We start from the raw sequence: 21,375 nt of genomic DNA, 5'->3' as shown, positions 1-21,375 counted from the left end.
CTAAGAATTGAACCACATCTTGAACAGACATTGTTAATAAAACAGACTCTGTGATTAGACTAACAAGGTCTTTTGTTTAAACTTCAGTGTTTAACACAGATGTCTAACATTTAGCAGAAAATAAATCAGTTCACTTTCTCCCTGGCTTGTTCACATGAATGATAAGAGTAGTGAAAGGCATTAAAACAAACAAACAAAAAAACTCCTAGGAATATACATAAAAATGACTTTCATTTAAGATGGCATATTTTCCTGTAGTTTTATGAAAAATTCCTGCACAATGAAGTCAAAATATCTGTGAACATTCCACAGGAAGCTCTTGTTTTAACTTCACTGGTTCAAACAACATAGTAACCGTTTTGCTTTTTATCATGAAAAAGCCAAGTACCAAAGCTCATTCTGGTGCTTTTGTACCATACAGTTATTTTCTATCGCCAGCTGCCTTCAGTACCTACTACTTGGGAGTATCAAGATCTCCTGTTGCTTTGCTACACATTTGACGAAGTTTGGTTGGCTAATCAGCTATGGTTTTCCAAATTGTTTGCCATCATAACTTTACGCAATAAATCCTACTCTCCTGAGGAATTCACTCTCCAACGTACGAGAACAAGAGGGAGAGAGACGAGATTAGAGAGGTTATGCCCAAGCTCTTCCACTACCAGGCAGTCCCAGGGTTGCACAGTTAGGTCTCCCTGTGTAAGCCTTGTTCAAGCCAACAACTTCCTCCTCCCCATCCCTCTCTCCTTCCTCATGCAACAGTCAGATCTGTTTGGTATAGTGATGTTTCTGCTTGTATTTGGACAGTGGGTGGCTCTGGGATGGAAACAACATTCTGGATGGACGTATTGACATTAAAGCAAAGCCAAAAATGTTGTGTCACGTGATATGTGAAGAATCTTTGCTTGGGCGTATCGTTTCCCATCATTTTCCTTATTGAAGTCCTACATATTGTATAAACATTTTAACTCTAGAAGTTACAGTCTCTCAAGATGTGTCTTCCTATCCAAACAAAACTTTAATCCAGTACTGCAAGTGATGTTAGTTGACATACACACACGAATTCAGTTATAAAGACATTTTCTAACCACTTTTGAAAAAACTATTTCAGGTGCTTGGATTTTTACCAGTGCTTTACGTGTTGGAATAACAAGGCACTTAGGGCAAGCAGTCCGAGATCACGCACTGGCTAGTACTTCATCCAAAGTAAGAGTGATTGCAATTGGAATAACTTCCCTGAGAAAAATTCAGCACCGAGAAATTCTGGACAACGTAAAGGTATTTTTTACTCATTATACTTACAATACAGGATTGTTCAGAAGTCAGCTGCACATTTAAAAAAAATCGGAAGCAGTAGGCAGCAAAACATTTATCCATCTTAAAAACAAAAGTGGGTTTTAATATATATTTTTAGGGAAGATAAAGAGCAAGAAGAATTGTTAGATGCTGAAGATTTTGTGCCACTAAGTGAAGTCTCCCTTTGCAGCAATTCTGCAAATATCCATCAGGTGGCAGTATTAGATACTAGCAAGTAGGAAGGTGAACTTGAGGAAAACAGTATTTGTACGTCATAGGGTACCATGAATACCCACCCTTCCCCCCTGCCATCCACTAATTGCAGAATCTCAAGCTATTTCAAAAATACTTTAAAAAGTGTATTTCCTAGTGTGGAACATGAGCCATAAATTTTTCAAGATCAGGTTTTCCAAAATAGTTGTTGAATTGGTGTCTAATGTGCAAAAACTGCTTGACACACTGGGCCAGAAGTGCTAACCATGCAGAATTTCATCTTGTTAGCGTGAGTTCTAGGGAGTTGATGATTCAGGTGAAAGCAATCAAAATCTGTGCAAAGAACAAACAAACAAAAAACCCATTCAACAAAACAGTTATTGAAAATGTTGAGACATGTTGATGCTGAATTGACCTGAAGGTGGAGAAAAGAATTGTGCTATGGCAGTCTGGTTGCTGGATATACTGTCTTATCATAAGCAGAATATTATAAAACAGATGTGTAGTGATAATGAAGAACAGTTTCTCTATCCTATTTTACTTTCATGGAGAGGCTGGGGAAGAGATGACAACCACAGCTCTTTGAACTGGCACCTAGTTCTTCTCTCAGACAGGCTGGCAAAGACCAACTAATTAGCTGGGAGACTGCCAGACTGCTTCAGCATTTTATTGTGATTGGGCTTCCCCTTTTCCCAGTCCTTTCGCTGAGGACAGCTACCTGTATGTTCTGCTAGATGGGACTCTAACTGGAAAACTTTAACCTATTTGTGTGCCTGCAGTGGTCCGATAGGACTTCAGAGGAAAGAATTTTTTTCAGAACGTTTGGAAATTTTGTTCAGGGAAGTTGTTTTAGCAAACGAAGAGCAACTGCTTTCACCTCCCTCCCAGTTTAAGTTATCAAAATTCATCTGTGTCTTTCCTCTATAATAGCTACAAAACAAGTGCACTTTTTATTGCATCAGATTTACACTGCTCTCTCTTAACTAAAGTCTGAACTTTTGACAAGGAATATTTCATGTAGAGCATTCCTGACCCTATGGCTTCTGGCACTGCTTCCACCCAAAAACGTTTTGGGTTTTAGTCAGTAACTTTAAGACAAAGGAACTGTAGACAGCGATGTTGATCTAAACCCAATTCTCTTTATACTTGGCACTAACACAAGCAGCTTGTTGTATAAAATGGAGCTGACAATCCACACTAACAATGAGCAAAACAAACCCTGAATCAGTGAATCCCTCCATCTCTTCTCTGTTAATGGCACACTTTAAACATCCTTGAACGATCACGTCCACATCTTCAGTGGATAAAGAGGAAAATCCCTCAGAACCTTTTTTCATTGGTTACTGAGGCTCAGGGTCCTAATCAAAGGCCAAATCTCAGGCAAGTAGGCTTACGGTTACACAGCAGCAAAAGATACGCAAGCCGTCCGCCAAAACAAAATTTGTCAAGACACTTTTCCTGATAAATGAGAAACAGGGTGAGGAAAGGAGATAAAAGGAACTTGAGGTACTAGCTGTTTGTAAAGCACATGCAAATTCATTGCTTTTTCCCTGGAACAGCCCCTGAGGTTCCTACTCTTCCCAGAGCTGCTGACAGGGCCAAAAGCCAGAGGGCAAGCCTGATTTTGGCCTTTTTCACCTTGCTTGAAGGATATTTCTCTTCTCCAGTTTGATTGTATGCAGCTTCATTTCAGAAAGCCAGCTAGAAGCGTGGTCTGCAGTGTGCTCAGCCCTTCTACCAGCAGCAAAAAAGGTGCTTGTCCTCCGAATTACTTCATGTTTTCATGCATTAGTAGTGCCACAAATGAGCTCCTGGTGGCATGTTCAGTGCCTCCCTAACATCAGCCTTAGCTTTGCCTGTGAAGAAGGACAATCCCAGGGCTGAATTTCCCCCAGGATTCCCCTGGGCACCTGCTCTTCCTAGCGGACACTGGCAAAAACTGAGATTCAGAAAGGCTCCATATCAGATCTGAATCTTAAAAGACAGAATGTAAATCTCCCTGCCATCTCTGAACTACAACTAAGGTATTTGCAGTAGTTGCACTGCTAGGTGTAGAAGGGCTTTAACATCAGTCTTCATACACACAATTAGGGGGAGGAATAACACAATATACAGGCAGAATAGCCAAGCTGACAGTCCAAACTTTCCTTGTCAACTCAAAGGCTGCAGGGACTGGGAAAGTGACACGATGAAAGGAAATACAGATTTTGAACTATTACTTTGATCCAACTTCCTTTGGAACAGAACAGTGATTATGAGGAAGAAAAAGAAGAATCATCAGGCATTTATGGCCTGGCTTGCAGATAGCAATGATAGACCAAAGCGGACACGCAGCAGTGGGAAGGAAAGTTTTATTAAGGAAGCAAGGGGAGCTTGAAAAAGAGTGTGCGTGGAAGTTCGTATTAAGTGCAATCCTTAAAGCAAAAGACTGGAAGTGGGGTTCTTTTTTACCCAGACAGTGGTTTTATGCAAAAATTTATGAATAAATAATTTCAAGACACAACCCTGCCATAAAACTAAAATAACGAGGTTGCACTTTCTAAAACCTACCTGTTACTCAGTCTTTTAGAATTCAACTTCCAAATTGAGAATAACCACTAGAGCTCATATAACCTTGCCAACTAAATAAAGCTACATTTAAATTGATATGGACATACAGCAGGCTAACTTATCTACTGGTCTAAACATAGCCAAAATGCTACTGAAATCAATAGATTTGCTGCCATTTGTACCAGCAGAAACTTTAGCCCTCAGACATTCAGGTTTTGTTCACAATTATCAGGTTTTGTGCTCCCTTTTCCTTTTGTCCAACAAACAATTTGAAAACCTCGGAATGAATGCCTAAGTTCCAGAGATGTTTGGTGTCAGTGTATTTTGCAGAGCCCCAAAAGGAGACTTCAAGAGCTTCGGCTTTCAGACCTGTCAAATCTGACACCTTTCACAAGGAATACATTCTTCTTCTCCCTTTTCAAAGGGTCTGTTGAAGTGTCTGAAAGGTTGTATTCTGTGTCATGGCATAAAGAACATTGAAAATGGAGATGAAGCACATACAAAAATATGGAATGTGTTTTGCAGAAAACACCAACATCTCTCCTTCTCTCTCTAGAATGAAAATCCTGTGCACTACCAATCAGACGATAACATCCAAGGCCCATTGTATTCCCTGGACCACAATCATTCCCATTTTATTTTGGTGGATCACATAGCACCAGATGAGCCAGATGGAACCACTAAACTACGTCTCACTTTGGAAAAGCATATTTCAGAGCAGCGTACAGGGTATGGTGGTAAGTAGACTCAATATAAGCATGTTAACTTGAATAGTTATATTACAGAAATACCCGTGGGCCCAACTTTTTGTGGGTTCCTGGTCTTAGCAAAGGTAAGTACAATTCTCATTTTACCATCCGCATAGGCAAAATTGAGTAAATGCTTGTCATTGTGTAAGGCGTGGGACTAAAATGACTTCTCAAGTTGAGAAAGCTTTTTGAACCAAAAATCCTGATGTGTATCGCATCTCCTTAAACATAGCTCAAAGCTGACCTTCAAAACATAGTTCCGATTGCATTAAAACACAACAAATGGAAAGTAAATTCAGCTTTAAATGCCCTAACCAGTGGCTCTAAGGGAGGAACGTTCACTGTTGTATACTTTCATCCCCTCTTGCACACAAAGTCTTGAATTGTTCCCACATTGACGGAAAGGATTTGTTACAAAGTCTTACGAAATATTTTGAGCCATATTTATTTCAAGACAAAATTTGATCCTCAGTAAACAATATAGCATCTAATGGCCATCTAAAGCTATATGAGCTTTATTTTATAAAGAAAATGAGTGTTGCACAGGCCTCCTACTGCTATTTGTGGAAACAGTTCAGCTGTAGTGCTGATGCAGTTACTTTTAGCTTCCCTTTGCTCCTATATCTGCAGTGCTATCACAGCTAAAGCAGAGAGAGAACTCACTTATTCATACACTTATGCATCAGTGGAGTATTCAGTTTTATAACCCATACTGTGCTTGCACAGATGTACCTGAGAGCATGAATGTACCCAAAGAATGCTTATTACTGGTGACTCAGACAGGAAAGACCATAGTTGAACTGTAACACTAGGCTGAGATTGCAGTGCTGACAGCTGGAAAATAGCCCGTTTCTGCTTGCAAACCAAACTGGACTTAAAAAACCCAGTGGCACAATTTTCCATCAAAAATGCTGATTCATTTGACAAATATTTCAATTGAACATACTGAGCTCACCAAGATCTTCTATAAACAAAGCCTATGTCCTCCATTTAAATTAATTTATATTCAAGTTGAACAAACCTGTTCAGCCTTACTGAAGTAAAACACTTCGATAAGGTCATGCAGAATTTCCATGTAAAAAAAAAGTAATACTTAGAAGGTATTCAGATGAAATTTTTGATATTTTCAATATTCTTTGTAATTAGAGGCTTCTCCCCTTCCCCCCATAAAGTCAGAATTTCATGCAACAAAACAAAAAAACAGGCTAAACTTCATCTGACTCTAGGTAAATTAAGATTTGAAACCATAAACGCGTATCCTTAGGATCTCATAGTTGCAGAGGTCACTCTTCAAACTAGAACATCACCTTAAAGAAGTCTGGCAGTGCTGTGCCATTCGCTGAAAACAAATGAAGTTACTTACCAATCATCTCCATGCTACAGCTCAGTTCTACGTTATTTCTGTAGCTGTCCCACTGCAGATCCAAAAAGTAGCAACTGGTGACCTACACGCTGCTTCTGGAGACCTAGAAAGGGAAATAGGAAAAAAACTATTTGAATCAAATGCCTTTTATCTTCCAACTATAAGAAGCATTCATCTCATGCTGCTACTATTTTGATGGAGCTTTTTAGGCCATGTATAGTCATCTCTGGAATACAGAGTTCAACTTTCACAGTATAAACCGTCTAGGAATAAGTGGACCTCTGTGGGAAGATGTCTAAAAGCAGGGATGCTTACATCATTTCTTTCCCTGCTGCCATTGCAGAAGTTAAATATTTATTTCATAAGCGTTTCTTTCAAATGTAGAATTACTGAAAAAATGTAAGATTATGCTATTAATAATCATCACATTAGACTGCACTGAATCACATTTTAGGCTGATCAAGCAGAATAATAAAGAGTATATGGTTCCTGTCAACTCACATCTTGGCTATTTCTCCCTAACTGGTCTCACAGACAGGTTCTTGATATTTTTAAATTCTTATTTTATTAACCTTTTCTCCCTGAATTCCGCTATACCTTCCTGCACATGCTAGGTACATTCATAAAATGGGGGCACATAGAGACATCTGGGCCAAACTGGAAGCTCGTCACTTCTAACTGCATCTGAATATAAATAATGCCAGCTGTCTCTCTAAAAACCCAACAGTCTTGTCTTGCATACACATCCAAATTACTGTGAATTTCTTTTAATGTTACCCAATTTCCCCACTATCTGATCACCTTCTGATAAATGAATAGGTTAAATACTACATTGCTATGATATACAGAAGTGCCACTATCCCTATTTTGCCGCTGAGGTGTTCTGAGGTGAGAAGATGCTGAATTACTTGCCAAAAGATCACGCAGGACACGTGGCAAAGGTGCCTTGGTCCTGAACTTGAGAGTAAGACTTTATCTGCTAGGTTATAGTGTTATCCTCTTACTTTGCTGCCTGCTTCTGCAAATGCCTGAATTCTGCAGGTTCAAGTTCTGGTAGGTACTGAAACAGCACATAACAGGAGAAATATTTCAAGGACGCAGCAGAAACACCATAGTTTTGTGAGAATTGTTAACTTTTTTTAAAATCCTCTATTTTACAGGAACAGGTAGTATTGAGATCCCTGTGCTCTGCTTACTAGTAAATGGAGGACCAAGCACACTTGAGGTAAGAAGCTGCTTGTCATACTATAAAAGGAAAATTAGCTGGAGCAAAGTATGAAACGATTGATGTAACACTGATGGATAAATACATGCATTGGCACTTTACATAAAGTAAAAACTCAGACCTGTATACCACTTAAGAATTAAATTCTGTTAATATTAAAATTGCTAATATTTGTGAGAAATGCTTCGTTTTGAATAGGCATCACCAGATCACGAAAGCTTCCATTGCAAGCTAGTACAGTGGGAAGGAAGAATCTAAAAACAAAACAAACCCACAGAAGCCAGCTCAAAATCTAACGTGTAATACTGTGTTACTACTCAAGATCACAGACAAGGAGGTTAATCATTCAGGGCTGTCCAGCAACGGCAAGACAATTGTCTCTGTCACAGAGCCCCAAGGAAACACAAAGCCAGGTTTGCTAGATAAGCCATTTGTAAACTATAGTGTCATAGCTCGACAGAGCAAATACCTTGTAGGATAGAAGATTCTTTGGAGTTGTCTGCTAATACTCCAAACACTTTTTTCAGCGAAGGATCGGTTTTGATCTGCTTGAGCACTTCTGCATCTTAAAGAACCTGTTAACTGGAATCTGTTGATGAAGAGACGCTCTTTGATTTGTGTTTTACCTTTTCTGGTGTTTTATTTTGATACTTTGTAGCAGCCTGTGTGTCTGAATGGCATTTTTGGGGGTAATATTTTCAGATGAACAGGAGTACACTATAGTAGAATTTCAAGGCCTTAAAGCACTATAGAATATCTAATCTGACCTATAAACTGTAAAGACAAGAACTTTCAGCTAGTTATTTCTAAATTTGAGACTGACTGACTGTGTTGAAAGGAGAGCACCTTATCTTTAGAAAGACATTTAACCTTAATTTAAAGGTTCCATGTGACAAGACTCTGCTACACAATCTAGTAATCTGTTTTCTTTTTCAGAATAGTGACTCATTTCTGGTTACATTTTCTAGTTTCAGTTTCCAGTCACTGCATCCTGTCATATCTTTGTCAGCTAGATTAAAACATCTTCTGGTATTAGAAACCTTCTTACCATCTAAACTATAATGATATCACCTCTTGAGCTTTCCTTTTAGAGGCTAAATATGGCAGCAATTTCTATATCTTTGGTGTTAAAAATCACGTATCACAACCTATTAATTTTCTTTCCAAAGTTCTAGAGTACAAGGTGACTTGGAGACCAAAAATAAATGTCTGGAGCTAAGTTCACATATGTGCTGCAATGAATAGCTGCTTGTGCTTTCTCAGAATCTCCATTTCTTAAAGACAAATTTGATAATACATACTGTAAGGACTGTAAGATTTATGAAAGAAGAAAGAACTTCAGCAACAGAATTAAAACAGTGAGATTTTAAGAGTCTCATCAGCTTCTTGCATTCCCCCAGGGTAAAAAAAAGACTGGCAGCAAATAGTCATTATTGCAGTTACAATGCCTCTGCTTTCCTCCCTTCCAACAACCTGCCTTGCTCTTTCCAGCTGCATAAGTAATGGGATCAGCAGTGTTTAACTCTTTGAGTTGCCATGCCTCAGCATATTTTTTTTTCCATGGCCCAGTGCTGTATTCCCCCAGGTAAATTTGAGATTTTCAGAACATGCAGTCAGCTTTAGTGAGCTAGAAAAGCCTGCTGAGAATTTCTGCACAGTGCTCCTCTTTGACTTGATTATGCTGAACTGTAGAGTGCTGGGGGTGGGGAGAGAGAGGGGTGAGTCAGGGACGAACAGATTTTAAGCACTGTCTGAACAAATCAGGCTGCTTAGCTGCAGGGCAGATGTGCTGTGGAAAGCAGTATAGTCAGGGGCCTATACCTGGATGATCTGCTACAGAAATTGAGCAATCCCAATAGCCTGAAGTCTGGACTGACTCCAGAATGAATCTAGTTTAGGTATACATTTATTCCTAGTTTGCAAGGAATCCTCCTCTCAATTAATATTTTCTTTCCATATATGAATTCTAAAATTGTATTTTTTAAACTACAGAGAATTTGCAGGGGTTTGGAAAATTCTGCTCCCTGGCTTATCTTAGCAGGATCTGGAGGTACAGCTGACATCTTAGCTGCATTCATGAACGAGCCGGAGCTTATCATGCCAGAAGTTGTTGAAAAGCAATTCAAAGAGAAATTCCCTGCAGAAAACTTCTCATGGAAGGACATTCTCCAATGGACAGCAACAGTGAGCTCATACATTCGATAATTACATGCATCGTGTTCACAAGCTCTTTCCTACCATTACTAGCTTAAGTAGTCCATTCAGTACAGGTTTGCCAGGAAGCTGCTCAAAAATTTTGGATACACCAGTGCTCTAACACTAGTGCCATAGACCTATCTGATATTAAAATCAAGTGTTCAGTAGATCATACAAACTACTTTGTCCTAGTGATTCAGCTGAACACTTAGGGCTCAGTCCTCCCTCAATTATTTCCTCAAGTAACAGCCAGCTCCCAGGAACCTCGCAGTTCTTCTGGAGGACGTGAAGCATTATTCATCCTCCACAGCTGTGGAGCTTCTGCAGCTGTGAAGAAGAGACCTAATTCATGATCTACAGCTGTTAAATGGAAACCTAATTGTGGATGTGCATGAATAGATTAATTTCTAAACACCCTTCATTCCTGTTATCCTAACTATTCTGAGTCATAAATGTTCCTCTTTAAAAAAGAGAACAAAAGAACAGATTCATAGTTTCCTCACTGTTTGTCTTGAGGCACATTCACTGGACTTAAACCACTAAGCATAAATGTTTAAGAAAAAAAACCCACCTCTGATATTGTCCTCATGTAAAGATTGAGGAGCACTGGGTGCCTCTGAGACAAATGAAGTCCACCCAGCAGTGGACTTCCTTGCAGTCCCCAGTGTAATCTACTCCACTTGTAATTCCATTAGGGAGAACTTTGCCAAATCATTGACACCAGGGGATGGAAGGACATCTAGAAGCAATATTGTAAGATGCTCACAAAGTCTTGGTGCAGCCATACTAGGAGGAAGAAAATTCATTAGAGAAGCAGAAGGAAAAAAAAAAATACTGTATACATCAATATTTGATGACTTTTACTCAAAGAAGACTTACAGACCACACTTTTAAATAAACAGCTCCAAGGGGAAAAGTTAAATGTCAAAACAGGAAAGGGTAAAACAGAACTAGTGGCATGCTAGCCCCAGTATGACTGAGTCAAATAAGAATGGAAGATAAGAAAGGATCTTTTAATTAAAACACTGATCTGGTTCTCAGGATATCCGAGTTCTATTCTGACCATCCTGCTATGTGATTTTGGACAAGGCAGTTACTCCTGCCTTGCCTTAGGGCTTGTTTGCATATGGGAAACTAATAATGTTTGTCTTCTTGCCAAACCTTCTTGCCAAATCAGTTTTACAGTTAGAACATAAGTTATTTGGGACACGCTGTAGGTGTGATCTCACTGGAGTTTTAGTCATTGATGTATAGCAGTAAGACAATGAAGAAAACAATTTTTGTTTCATCTCCCAATAGATTCGGTACATTATTTCACAGCAACATCTTCTAACTCTGCACAACTTTGAGCAAGAAGGTTCAGAAGAACTGGACACAGTCATTTTAAAAGCTTTAGTAAAAGGTAAGAACAATAAACATAGCACAATGCAATACTTGTCTTATTTGATGAATTCTATGCCACAGCTGTATTTTATTCATGATGATCAGAGCAAGCTTGGTTAGCCGTTGGATCAGATTTCATTTCTGATGCAGAATTCTTATACTTGCTCATTGATAAAGTAACTGGGGCAATTACCACAGCTCCTGTAACCTTGCATCAAATTAGTATAATGTTTGCTTTTTAATCTAATGCTGTCATATAGTACTATTTTAATAGCTCCTTTATTTCACTACTTGCTTCTCTTACTAGTAATAGAAGAAACTGAAACATGCTGGAACAGTTGTTCCAATTATAAGCCTTTTTAAAAAGCCACAAATAGACCTGAACTGCTTTAGCTCCAGAAACAGTCCAGTTCTCATATAAAAAGCCTTCACCGTGTCTCCTGAAAGATGACTTGAGTTACTCTGCCATCCGTTTCAGTTTGTGTTGGACCAGACTGATTTTAGCATGGGGAAAAGACATTCCTTATCTAGTGTGCTGATTAAAACAAGACAAAAACAATGGGAGCTACCTCTTTCTGCAGAACAGGATCCATCTTAAAAGAAGACAGACGTTACAACTTAATCTTTTAATACAGAATTCTGCTAGCAAACAATATTCAAAAAATAAAATTAACAAACGTTTAGGTTACTGTTTCTTAAGTTAGGAGAAACAAAAATGACTGTGAAGGATTTCTGGATAAATGACCCACAAATCTGAGATAACCAGATAAGAGAGCTCATTTTGATAATCAGATTGCATACACATTATGTCTAATTTAATACAGTATTAAGTACTGAGTTTACTTTTATTTCTTATTTTTTGCAGCTTGTAAAAGCCACAGTCAGGAGGCTCAGGAATATCTGGATGAACTGAAGCTGGCAGTGGCCTGGAATAGAGTGGACATAGCTAAAAGTGAAATATTCAATGGTGATGTCGAGTGGAAGGTACTAGGTTTTATTGGTCTAAAGGACAGTCGGCACGTAATACAATTTTTTGAGGACATTGCCCCTGAAACATCTTGACAGAAAGCTTCAGTTTTTAGCAGTACCTGCTTTCTCCACTGAGAGATTAGGCAGTGGCATTTGTCTCTCTGGAGTCCCCAGATGATAATGGCTAACATTAGAGGAATAATTCAGTGGTCATTGGTGTCTCTCTTGAGCTCATTGGAGCGAATGCCATTCTTATTATTCTCCTTTTGTACAGACTTTTAAAGTACATATGTGCAAAGCTGAGTGTACAAAGCAAAAGAAGCATGCAGCTGTTACTATGGAAAGATGGTAGGAAGAATGTCACTCTTTCTAGCTGCTGTATAGTACCCAGCGCAGTGGGTACCTGAATATCACCACAACACCTACAGCATGCTATTTGTGTTAACTTTAGCACTTACGTAGACGTTTGCCACAGAGAAATTAGAAGAGGCCTAGCCCTCTTCCTTATTCCACTCACTCTTGACCTGGTAGCAGGCAAAACATGCATGTCCTAATGCTAAATCCTACCTCTCCTCCTGAGCAATCCATGATTACCCCTCCACCCAAAAACATTTTTTTGTGTGCCAATACAGTCCTGTGACCTGGAGGAAGTTATGATGGATGCTCTGGTCAATGACAAGCCAGAATTCGTAAAATTATTTATTGACAACGGGGCCAACATGTCCGACTTCCTGACGTATAGTCGGCTACAGAGACTCTACTGTTCCATTTCTCAGAAGTGTCTGCTCTACGAGCTTCTACTGAGGAAACACGAGGAAGGCAAGCTAACCTTGGCAGGGCTAACTGGTCAACAGCAAAAGGAGCTGAGAGAGACATGCCCACTCTTCAGTCTCAATGAGGTCTCTAGAGTTCTCAAGGATTTTCTCCATGATGCATGCAAAGGTTTCTATCAAGAGCTAAGACATGGAGGCAGGAAGAAATCTGTAAGTTACAACTCTCCATCATAGTCCTACTCTTCTGCAATTTCTAATATCAAAAATTCTGATCTGGTCTAATCTTTGAGGGGAGGGAGTGGGGAGAGAAAGAAAAATATGAGAAACAATTACTTCAGTTTCTCATTCCTCTTTTTTCAGCTCATTTTTATTTCAGTTAAAAATGTTCTGATCTTTTTAATTTCAGAGATAAAAAGAAAAAGAAAATGAAAGAATTTCTACGATTTACAGATTGTGATTTCTATCTCTCCCCCTCTGCCATGCTTTTCCAATAAACTAAGGGTTTTACTGTAGCTTGACCTAGAGTTAAAAGATGGCTCCCGTTTCAGGACCTTTTGCAGAGAGGCCTTGTAGTGCAATTTCCGTAGGCTGCTTCTCATTCCGGCACCTTACACATGCAGAGCAGATTGAGCTTATTAGCCTGACGCGTAAGAACAAATTCTATGAAAGAAATATGGGGAGTATGAAGAGATAGATTTAGGTTTACTAAGGAGTAATTAGGACATAGAAATAGTAATCTGCAGTCCTCCAATGGAATTTCAAGCAGACGTACTTGAAAGACAATATTTTCTAGGGAGAGGACAGAAGCAGGTGATAGCCACTTTCAGTCCCAGGTCTGAGCCTGCATTACTTACGTAAATTAAACCCTGAAAATGGTAACCGTTATTATAGATTGAAGTTTTCATAGGTTTATATTGTACAGGAGCAGACTGGATATTCAATAATGTGCAGAGTGCATGGTAGCTGCCTTTAGGTCATTTTAATCTTCTTATTGAGTGACATAATACACACCAAAAAATAAGAACAACTGTGTGAAGTGGCCTGGGTAAGCACCCTGAGCAACACATGAGAATGAAAACATGTGACGGGCACCACTGTAGAATGTCTCTAGTGAACTGTCTGCATTTTTACAATAAATGTTTCATCACTTTTGCATTCTGACAGAATATTTAACACACTGAAACTCAGAAGTACCAAAATTCTTGCAAGCACGTTTGAATTCGCATGTCTAAACTTATTTCTAAACAGAGAAGTACAGAGAAGCCTGGATAAGGTCACAGAGTTTTAGAGTAACTGAACACATAAATCTTTTGATATTTTCCAGATTCTAGTTTCATCTTAAAACTGTTTAAACTCCAAAATAAATCACCACATGAGAACGTCAATGACTTTTGCTTTCATAAAGCTTAGTTGAACAAATTGGTAGCGTGAAAACCTGAAGTTTGACTCTGGGCAGGATTTCTTTTTTTGCAAGCACAGACAATTTGGGGCAATACCTTTGAAGTCAACAGGCAGACTCCAGACTTACAAACTTTACAGAAATAAAAACCTGCCCCTGCAGTCTCCCTGAATGCCTGACAATTCCCTGAAAGCACCCTGAAATCTCAGGGTGCTTTGTGGAATTTGTCAGTAACTTAGCTGAAAGCAGGTGGTGTAAATAAGGCCCAGTACAGATACAAGATCGCACTGCCTACTAGCTCTTTTCCTTTAAAAGCTTCTTCCCACAGTTGCCACCCATGGCTCAATCCCATGATCTTTTTTTAGGTTAGGGTCTGGTGGTTACCCAGACTGCTCTAAGATGGATGAGACTTTTGGGAGACCTTTGTTTCCTGCAAGGTTTTCAATGCAGTGTAGTAGATTGAATAGCTCACTAACCCCCCCCCCCAAAAATCCATAAAAATACATTTGAACAGAACCCCACAGTTTAAGTGATTTACAAAAATATCCTCATGAAAACTTGTTTTATAACCCATCCCCACATGCACACTCTGGCTGCTTTTAATTAACACAATGGATATAAAGGCAGTTTAACTATACTTAAAACTCAGAACTTGACCTAAGTTGCCATACTTGCTCTAGAGAGGTTTTTATTGTATGTTAAAGGAACAAGCAGTGTTCTACTTAAAATACTCCCTGCATGAGGGAGAGATTTCTCAGAGGAAAGACTAAAAAGAGGGCATTGATGTGCTCAATCCTTGTCATGTACAGGGCCTTGCTGAGGCTTATTTGTGTTTAAATAAAATGCCTTTTGTTCCCTTCCTCTGAAGCCATGTCCTCTGCTACAGTTAAGCAGAATCTGATGTAATTGAAGGCCAGCTCAGATTAGTTAATCACAGGTTTGTCTTGTATGATACTACACACTACTGGTGAAACTCTGGCCTTAGTAAAGTCAATGAGAGCTTTGCCATTGACTTCAATGGAGTCATGATTTCATCCAGAACGTTCTCACACATATTAAGTTATATGAGGGATACAAGAGTCTTTTGATACTGTACAGAATGAACTAATTACCTCTTAGTCCTAAAGGGGGCGAGGGGGGGGAAGAATATGTAGTTGGCAAGGCTGAGAGCTGCTTAGATCATGTCATTTGCATGGAAAAAGACTGCAAAGCAGGTTTTAATTTTGCAAAACCATATTTCAGGATAAAACAAATACAAAGCACTTACCTGGGCCATTGGATATGAACCAGAAAAGCCAAAATCCTTGGAGGGATTTATTTTTATGGGCAGTACTTCAAAACCGGCACAAGATGGCAAACTATTTCTGGGCTATGGTAAGCTTTGAGCTATAGCTGCCTCAGGTGAAGTATTGGCATATTTCATATATATGAGGGGTTTTTTTTTGCTCACTCTTGCAGTTAAAATGACATATATTTGGTCTTAAAATGCTAGATGTAGCATTTATAGGGCCTTTCATCTCAGAGTGGCTCATGCCAGTAGGGGCCAAAGGCCCTGACAGAGAGGGAGGGCAGAGCAGCAGCGGGTGTAAATCAGCACAGCCTGAAGCTCTGCTGATTAACTGTCAGCTGCAGAGCTGAGCCTTTGTCTTCCTTGCCGCTGATGACTCAGCTCTCAATCTCAGATTTTGCATCTTCTAAAATAGGTCAATTGTTTGTTTGGGTTTTAGGGCAGTCAGGAAGGGAGACACTGCAGTCATGTATCTAGTTTAAGTGCAGTATCTGCAGAGAACACCAGTGTCAAAGTCTGAGGGGCTGAGCTTCAAACTGGCGTAACTGGTGCCTGCTTTACACTCCTCTGCAGCCTCAACCATCTGCAGTGCAATGTCGTAGCTTCCCTCTACAAAGGCCAGACACTGCTATAAGGCTCCATCTGTGAGCTTCCAGCCAGCTCCATCTGGCACGGGGGGGTCATGGAAAGGGAGATAAACTGCAGCATGGCTCTTTAGCCAGTGTGTGTGTGCATACAGACACATCTGCGCCTTGCATGGTCTCATCTTTAACACAGCCCTACTACTAGAAGGCACGTCTCTCAGCTCCATGCTTTTATACCTCTGCCAGCTGTGCTCCCTCCTTTCCCCTAAGTCCTTATGCATGGTCTCAACACAACCATGCTCGAGAGATCTGGAAACTGTGAGAATGTTTTTCTCTATTTCCCCAGGCCATTTTTCTACTCTGTCCTTGACTGCTACCTAAAATCAGGCCCTTCTAATGTGAATCGTAAGCAGAATACCCAACAAGAACTATCAATAAGTGGTTCGACTCTCAGATATCACCAAAGCTGTCATTTCGATCAGTGTTTTAAACTTTCAAGTTCATATTTAAGGGAAGGCTTTTGGAGGGGAAGAGATACATAACTTTTTTTTGGTTAGCTGCGTTCGTTAGTGAAGTCTGCACCAGTTCAGAAATGCCCTCCTGTGTATAGTAACACCTACCCCCCCTTTCAACTTTACAGGGTCAGGAGGGTGTAGCTTCAGCTCTGGCAGCCTGCAAGATCCTTAAAGAAATGTCCCGCCTGGAGACAGAGACTGAAGTAGCACGTATAATGAAAGAGGCCAAATATGAGCAGCTCGCTGTTGGTAAGTAACAGCAGCTTTTTAACAGCATCAAAAATTTAAGAGGTGATGGCTGTTGAAAGGAAAGCAAATAAAAAAAAATTATCTTCAAGTTGTAAAAGGTCAACTGTTGTGAATAATTTAACACTATTGCAACACAGCCAGTTCCAAACATTCAAACACCACAGAAGTAGGACTTAAAAAAACAAACTCCAAATGCTGATTTTGGGGACGGGGAGAGTGTTCTAAGATTGGACCCTGGAATGCATGGAAGAATCTACATGTTGGTATTTTAAGTTTCTCATCTTAAAACAAGGTATATTAAAAGGATAGGCAAGATAGAATAACCAAAATACTTCAGGCTCACAACCCTCTGGTTTTCCCACGCTATTAAGCTCATTCTGTAACAGCCGTTAGAGCAACAGATTTTAAGGCTTGTTTTCACTGCTAAAGATAATTCAAGATTAGATCACCCAAAGGAGGGCTAGCTGCACTGCAAAACACTGCAAAACTCCCAAGTGAGACTCGCTGGCTTGGCAGTTGACAAGCTGCCCCTCCCTGCAGCACCAGGCATTCAGACAGCAGCAGCACTGGAATGAGAAGCCTTCCCTCCTTTGCTCAATGTAAAAACAGATGTTTGCACATGAGTTTCTCTGCTAATCTGACATCAAGTCCAATTTGTACCTCAAGGTAACGGTGCAGTGAACAGAAGACTTTAGAATACACCACATGTAGAAATGCAAAGGATACTTCTCTCCCATTAGACCTAATATATCAAGCTGCTGAATGCTCATGCAGACTTTGTTATGTTATTTATACACAGATCACATTTTTTCCCCTCTTCTCACAGTGTCGTTATTATTTGTGAAATATAAAAGTCAAGTTCTTGTATAATCGTAGGGCTCTAGCAATTTAGTCACGGGTCATTACAGGGCCTAATCCAACACACAGAAGTCTGCTCCTTGGCTTTGGTAAGCATTAGCTCAGGTCCTCAGTTTTCGTTTCTGGCCTGCTTAACACTGTCAATATTAATTAGAAATGATAAATACCATGTCAACTGCAAAAGAAATCTGTGTATCAGCCTATCGTAAGTGATCTTGATCCTTCCCCCAGTTGTCATAGTGCAAAAACAAAGTGTAGACTGGACTAGGAAAGGTACTGAGATAATCGAGTGAATCAGCGCAGAGAAACAAACTGACCCAAGAGATCAGATCTAATGATCAAACCTTGGCTTTTTGGCACACTGTTCATCCCAATTTCTGAGCTCCACCACCAGCTTTTCTTGAAATAGAAAGAAAGAACTATGCCACATCACTCTACAAAGTCTAACATTATTTTATGTCTAACATCTATGACTTAAAACCAAGCATTTGTTGGCTACAAGCAAAAGCTGAGCTACTCCTTTTGTTTAGTCTATTCAGGTGAATGAGGGCAGCTTGGCAACTCATCCTTCAAAGTGTAAGGGAATCTCCCAAGAGATTTGCTTTTTCCTAAAACTGCACATAAGGCAGCTCTAGAAGAGGGACTGTAACATATTGACATGCCTGTAGGAGAACTGAGAAGGAAATACTTAACAGTAGGAGGGGTGGGAAAAAAAAAAAAGAGAGAGAGCAAGCGTGTGTGCCCCGGAGCTGAGAAGGGAGCATGCAGATAGAAAGAGGCAAGAGGGAGGTACTGACAAATTCACTCCATACCTTTCTGCAAGCAGTGAGAATTTAAAAAACACAATTCCAGCGATTCTTTCACCTAGGCAAATCTATTTTATCTGCTCTCTGCCCCAACACATGTACACACATGCATACAGCCATATAAAGTTATTCTTGAGTCCAGAATGATTTCTCTCTCCCTCCTCCTCCTCTTAGCTTTCTCAGGCTCTTTTCAACTACTGCAGACTCACAGAACTCTCTGGGAGAGCAAGCAGCATCTGGCAATGCTCAGGCTTGGGTGCCACCATATTGTGCCCTACACACACCATCCTCTTGCCTCATGTTCATCTTCCATGACAAGATCCATTTGTCTACATTTCCATTTTTTCCATTTGGCAGAACTGTTTAGTGAATGCTACCGCAACAGTGAGGAGAGAGCATTTGCTCTATTGGTGAGGAAAAATCAACACTGGAGCAAAACCACCTGCCTTCACCTGGCTACAGAAGCAGACGCAAAGTCTTTCTTTGCACATGACGGTGTCCAGGTAAGCTCCACAGATACTTTCCTCACCATCTCCGCCCCCCAGGGCTTTGAAGCATGATGTTGGACACAGAAGAGGGTGGCGCAGCAACTGAAGACCCCATGAAACGTATTCCCCTCAGAGACATTCTTCTGAGAAGGAATTCTTTCCTCTCGCTAGCACCAGGCAAAGAGGGCATTCTGCTACGTCCCTGGCAAATCACCACAGTTCCCCGTTTCCCCTCCCTTTCATGCAACTAGCACAGAGGAAAGTGCGTGGAGAAAAAGATACAGCCCTCATTCCATCCTGTGCTTTTTCTCCTTCCTTGCTCACAGAGAAGCATCAGGAAAGCACTTTGAATTTGCCTTAGGCATAATGAAGCTGCTCCAAAACGTTAGGTAACTCCTTTACAGAGCTTATTTAGATCCAAAGAATTGCTCACTGATAAAAGTTAAATCAAACTACTATTTAGCCTTGCCCAGACATGCTGAGATCTGTCCAGATTCACAGAGCTAAATTAAGAGTGGTGGTGTTTTTCTCTCTCAATGGCCGGCTCACACTTTCTCAGTAGTAGATGAGTACAGATGAGTACAGATTTCTCAGTAGTACAGATGATGCTTAATTCTACTTGAATTGCTGTCTTTCCACTGTACTCTCCTAACATTTGGATATGCAAAAAAATCTACAGAAGGATGCACAAAGTGCCTGTTTGCTCTGAAGATGCACCTGCTGTCTAGGTTTTCAAAGCACTACCTGATGTTCACTGCCTTCGGAGCCTCAGAACATAGGTGTATTTGAGCTGCGTGTGTGTTTTTGCGGTGTCAAACCCATGTCTGCACTCTATTTTCTTGACTTTCAGGCTTTCCTGACAAAAATATGGTGGGGAGACATGTCTACAAGTACAGAGATCTTGAAGTTAATCTGTGGATTCTGGTGTCCTCTCCTAATCTACACAAACTTAATAGCATTCAGGTACAAACCTCAATATTTGCGTGCAAAAGATGACTAAAGGAAGAAAAATAAGTCATGAAAAATATCTAACCTCAAAATTTCACATGTAAGTCATAAGAATCATAAAGTCACCTCTGAGGATCAAAAGGAGGATTGCACAACTACTAACCAAATCATTTTTATATGGGACTTAGCAATTTGTGCATCCTGTGCTAATGCCTATTCTAATGCTTAAAACATGAGCACTACACAATTTCACACAGAAACTTCTATCCCTTCTATTAGTGATAGAGAATCACTGTAGAATCACTTCTGTTGTGCCCAGTTCAAAGAAAAGCCTGTTGGAGTTCTGTCAGCTTTAGCTCCAGGTATAGCACCCTCTACTTCTAGGTTTCAAGATGCCTGGTTCAAACCTCAGTACCTTAGCAAGGAAAACAACCGATTATCAGCCATAAGCCTTTGGAACCATACAGTGGGCTTAAAAACACAGGACTGACATGAAATCAATTAAGATTTCAAAAGTCAGTATCCTATGAGATACCTTTGTTAGTCTTCTACAGGCATAGCTTTTGCAGTTCATACTTTTCTGCTTTTGTCACAACAAAGATGGCTAGACTCTTAGACTTTCTTAAAAAAAAAAAAACCCACAGAAACAAACAAAAAAAAAAAAAGCCAAGATGCTCAGGCAATCATAAGATTCCAGGAACTGAAACTTTAAGAAAACCTTCAAATATTGTGAGGTTAATAACATGCTATTGTGCAACATATGTTTCTTTCAACTCTTAAACCAATTATAAAGCAAGAGGAAAACTTGTTTGCCATCACTGACTCAAGACTCTCATTCTGCCGGTATCACTAAAGATGGCTGCTTCTTGGCATAGTGGCTGCCAGCTTCACAAATCTAAGTAATTTAACGTGAAATTTCAGCAAAGTTCTCATAGAAGAGTTTATGATTTGCGCAGAGCAAAGCTGTTCCAGGTTTGCTCTTTTGAAGACATTTTTGCCTCCTTTCCCTAGAAATGCAAGACCTGGCCACCGCATTCCCTCCTGCTTCTGGCATTTCCTTTCTTAATTACTTATAAGAGTGGCCAGGAATGGAGCACTGGGGTATTGTTTTCTAGGACTGACAGAGGAGTTTATTTCTGCTCAAATTCTGTCCTAAATATTTTGAGGAAATTGAGCATCCTACTCTACTTTTGTGAAGCAGATGTCAGTTACCACTTCTCCTTTGAATCTCGTGGCGGACTTCAGTTTTCTGCTTAGAAATATACATAAACTTTAGCCCTATAAATTTTGTTTATTTGATTGCTTCTCAGTAGAGCAAGTCCAAGACAAGTATGTGCAAACAGTTCTGTATGAATGCCAATTCAGTAGTGAAGAATTGCTACCGATCATCTTTCAGCTAATGAGATTATTTCCTTACAGGGAAGAAAAACAATCAAAGAATGAACCAGAGCCATTTAGAGAGCTGGACAGTTTAGATACAGAGAGGACTTTTTTTTTTCCCAAGGAAGAAGCTAGGTAAGTTTAAA

The 21,375-nt window shown here is 39.9% G+C and overlaps 1 protein-coding gene across 1 annotated transcript in view; it reads left to right on the top strand.

Annotated features, from left to right (window-relative positions):
- The window catches only part of TRPM5 (transient receptor potential cation channel subfamily M member 5), a 56,192-nt gene that overhangs the window by 13,889 nt on the left and 20,928 nt on the right, over window positions 1-21,375 (top strand). Inside the window, exons 4-15 of the mRNA XM_068944827.1 lie at window positions 1,109-1,275; window positions 4,613-4,793; window positions 7,329-7,393; window positions 9,386-9,577; window positions 10,889-10,991; window positions 11,838-11,956; window positions 12,574-12,924; window positions 15,356-15,487; window positions 16,626-16,749; window positions 18,771-18,916; window positions 19,752-19,864; window positions 21,269-21,364. Coding sequence (XP_068800928.1) covers window positions 1,109-1,275; window positions 4,613-4,793; window positions 7,329-7,393; window positions 9,386-9,577; window positions 10,889-10,991; window positions 11,838-11,956; window positions 12,574-12,924; window positions 15,356-15,487; window positions 16,626-16,749; window positions 18,771-18,916; window positions 19,752-19,864; window positions 21,269-21,364 — 1,789 coding nt within the window. The remainder of the gene's footprint in view (window positions 1-1,108; window positions 1,276-4,612; window positions 4,794-7,328; window positions 7,394-9,385; window positions 9,578-10,888; window positions 10,992-11,837; window positions 11,957-12,573; window positions 12,925-15,355; window positions 15,488-16,625; window positions 16,750-18,770; window positions 18,917-19,751; window positions 19,865-21,268; window positions 21,365-21,375) is intronic.

This window comes from Struthio camelus, chromosome 5, assembly GCF_040807025.1.
Source record: "Struthio camelus isolate bStrCam1 chromosome 5, bStrCam1.hap1, whole genome shotgun sequence".
Taxonomy (NCBI): domain Eukaryota; kingdom Metazoa; phylum Chordata; class Aves; order Struthioniformes; family Struthionidae; genus Struthio; species Struthio camelus.
Note: the sequence above shows the minus strand (reverse complement) of the source record. Positions and strands in the feature narration are given on the sequence as shown.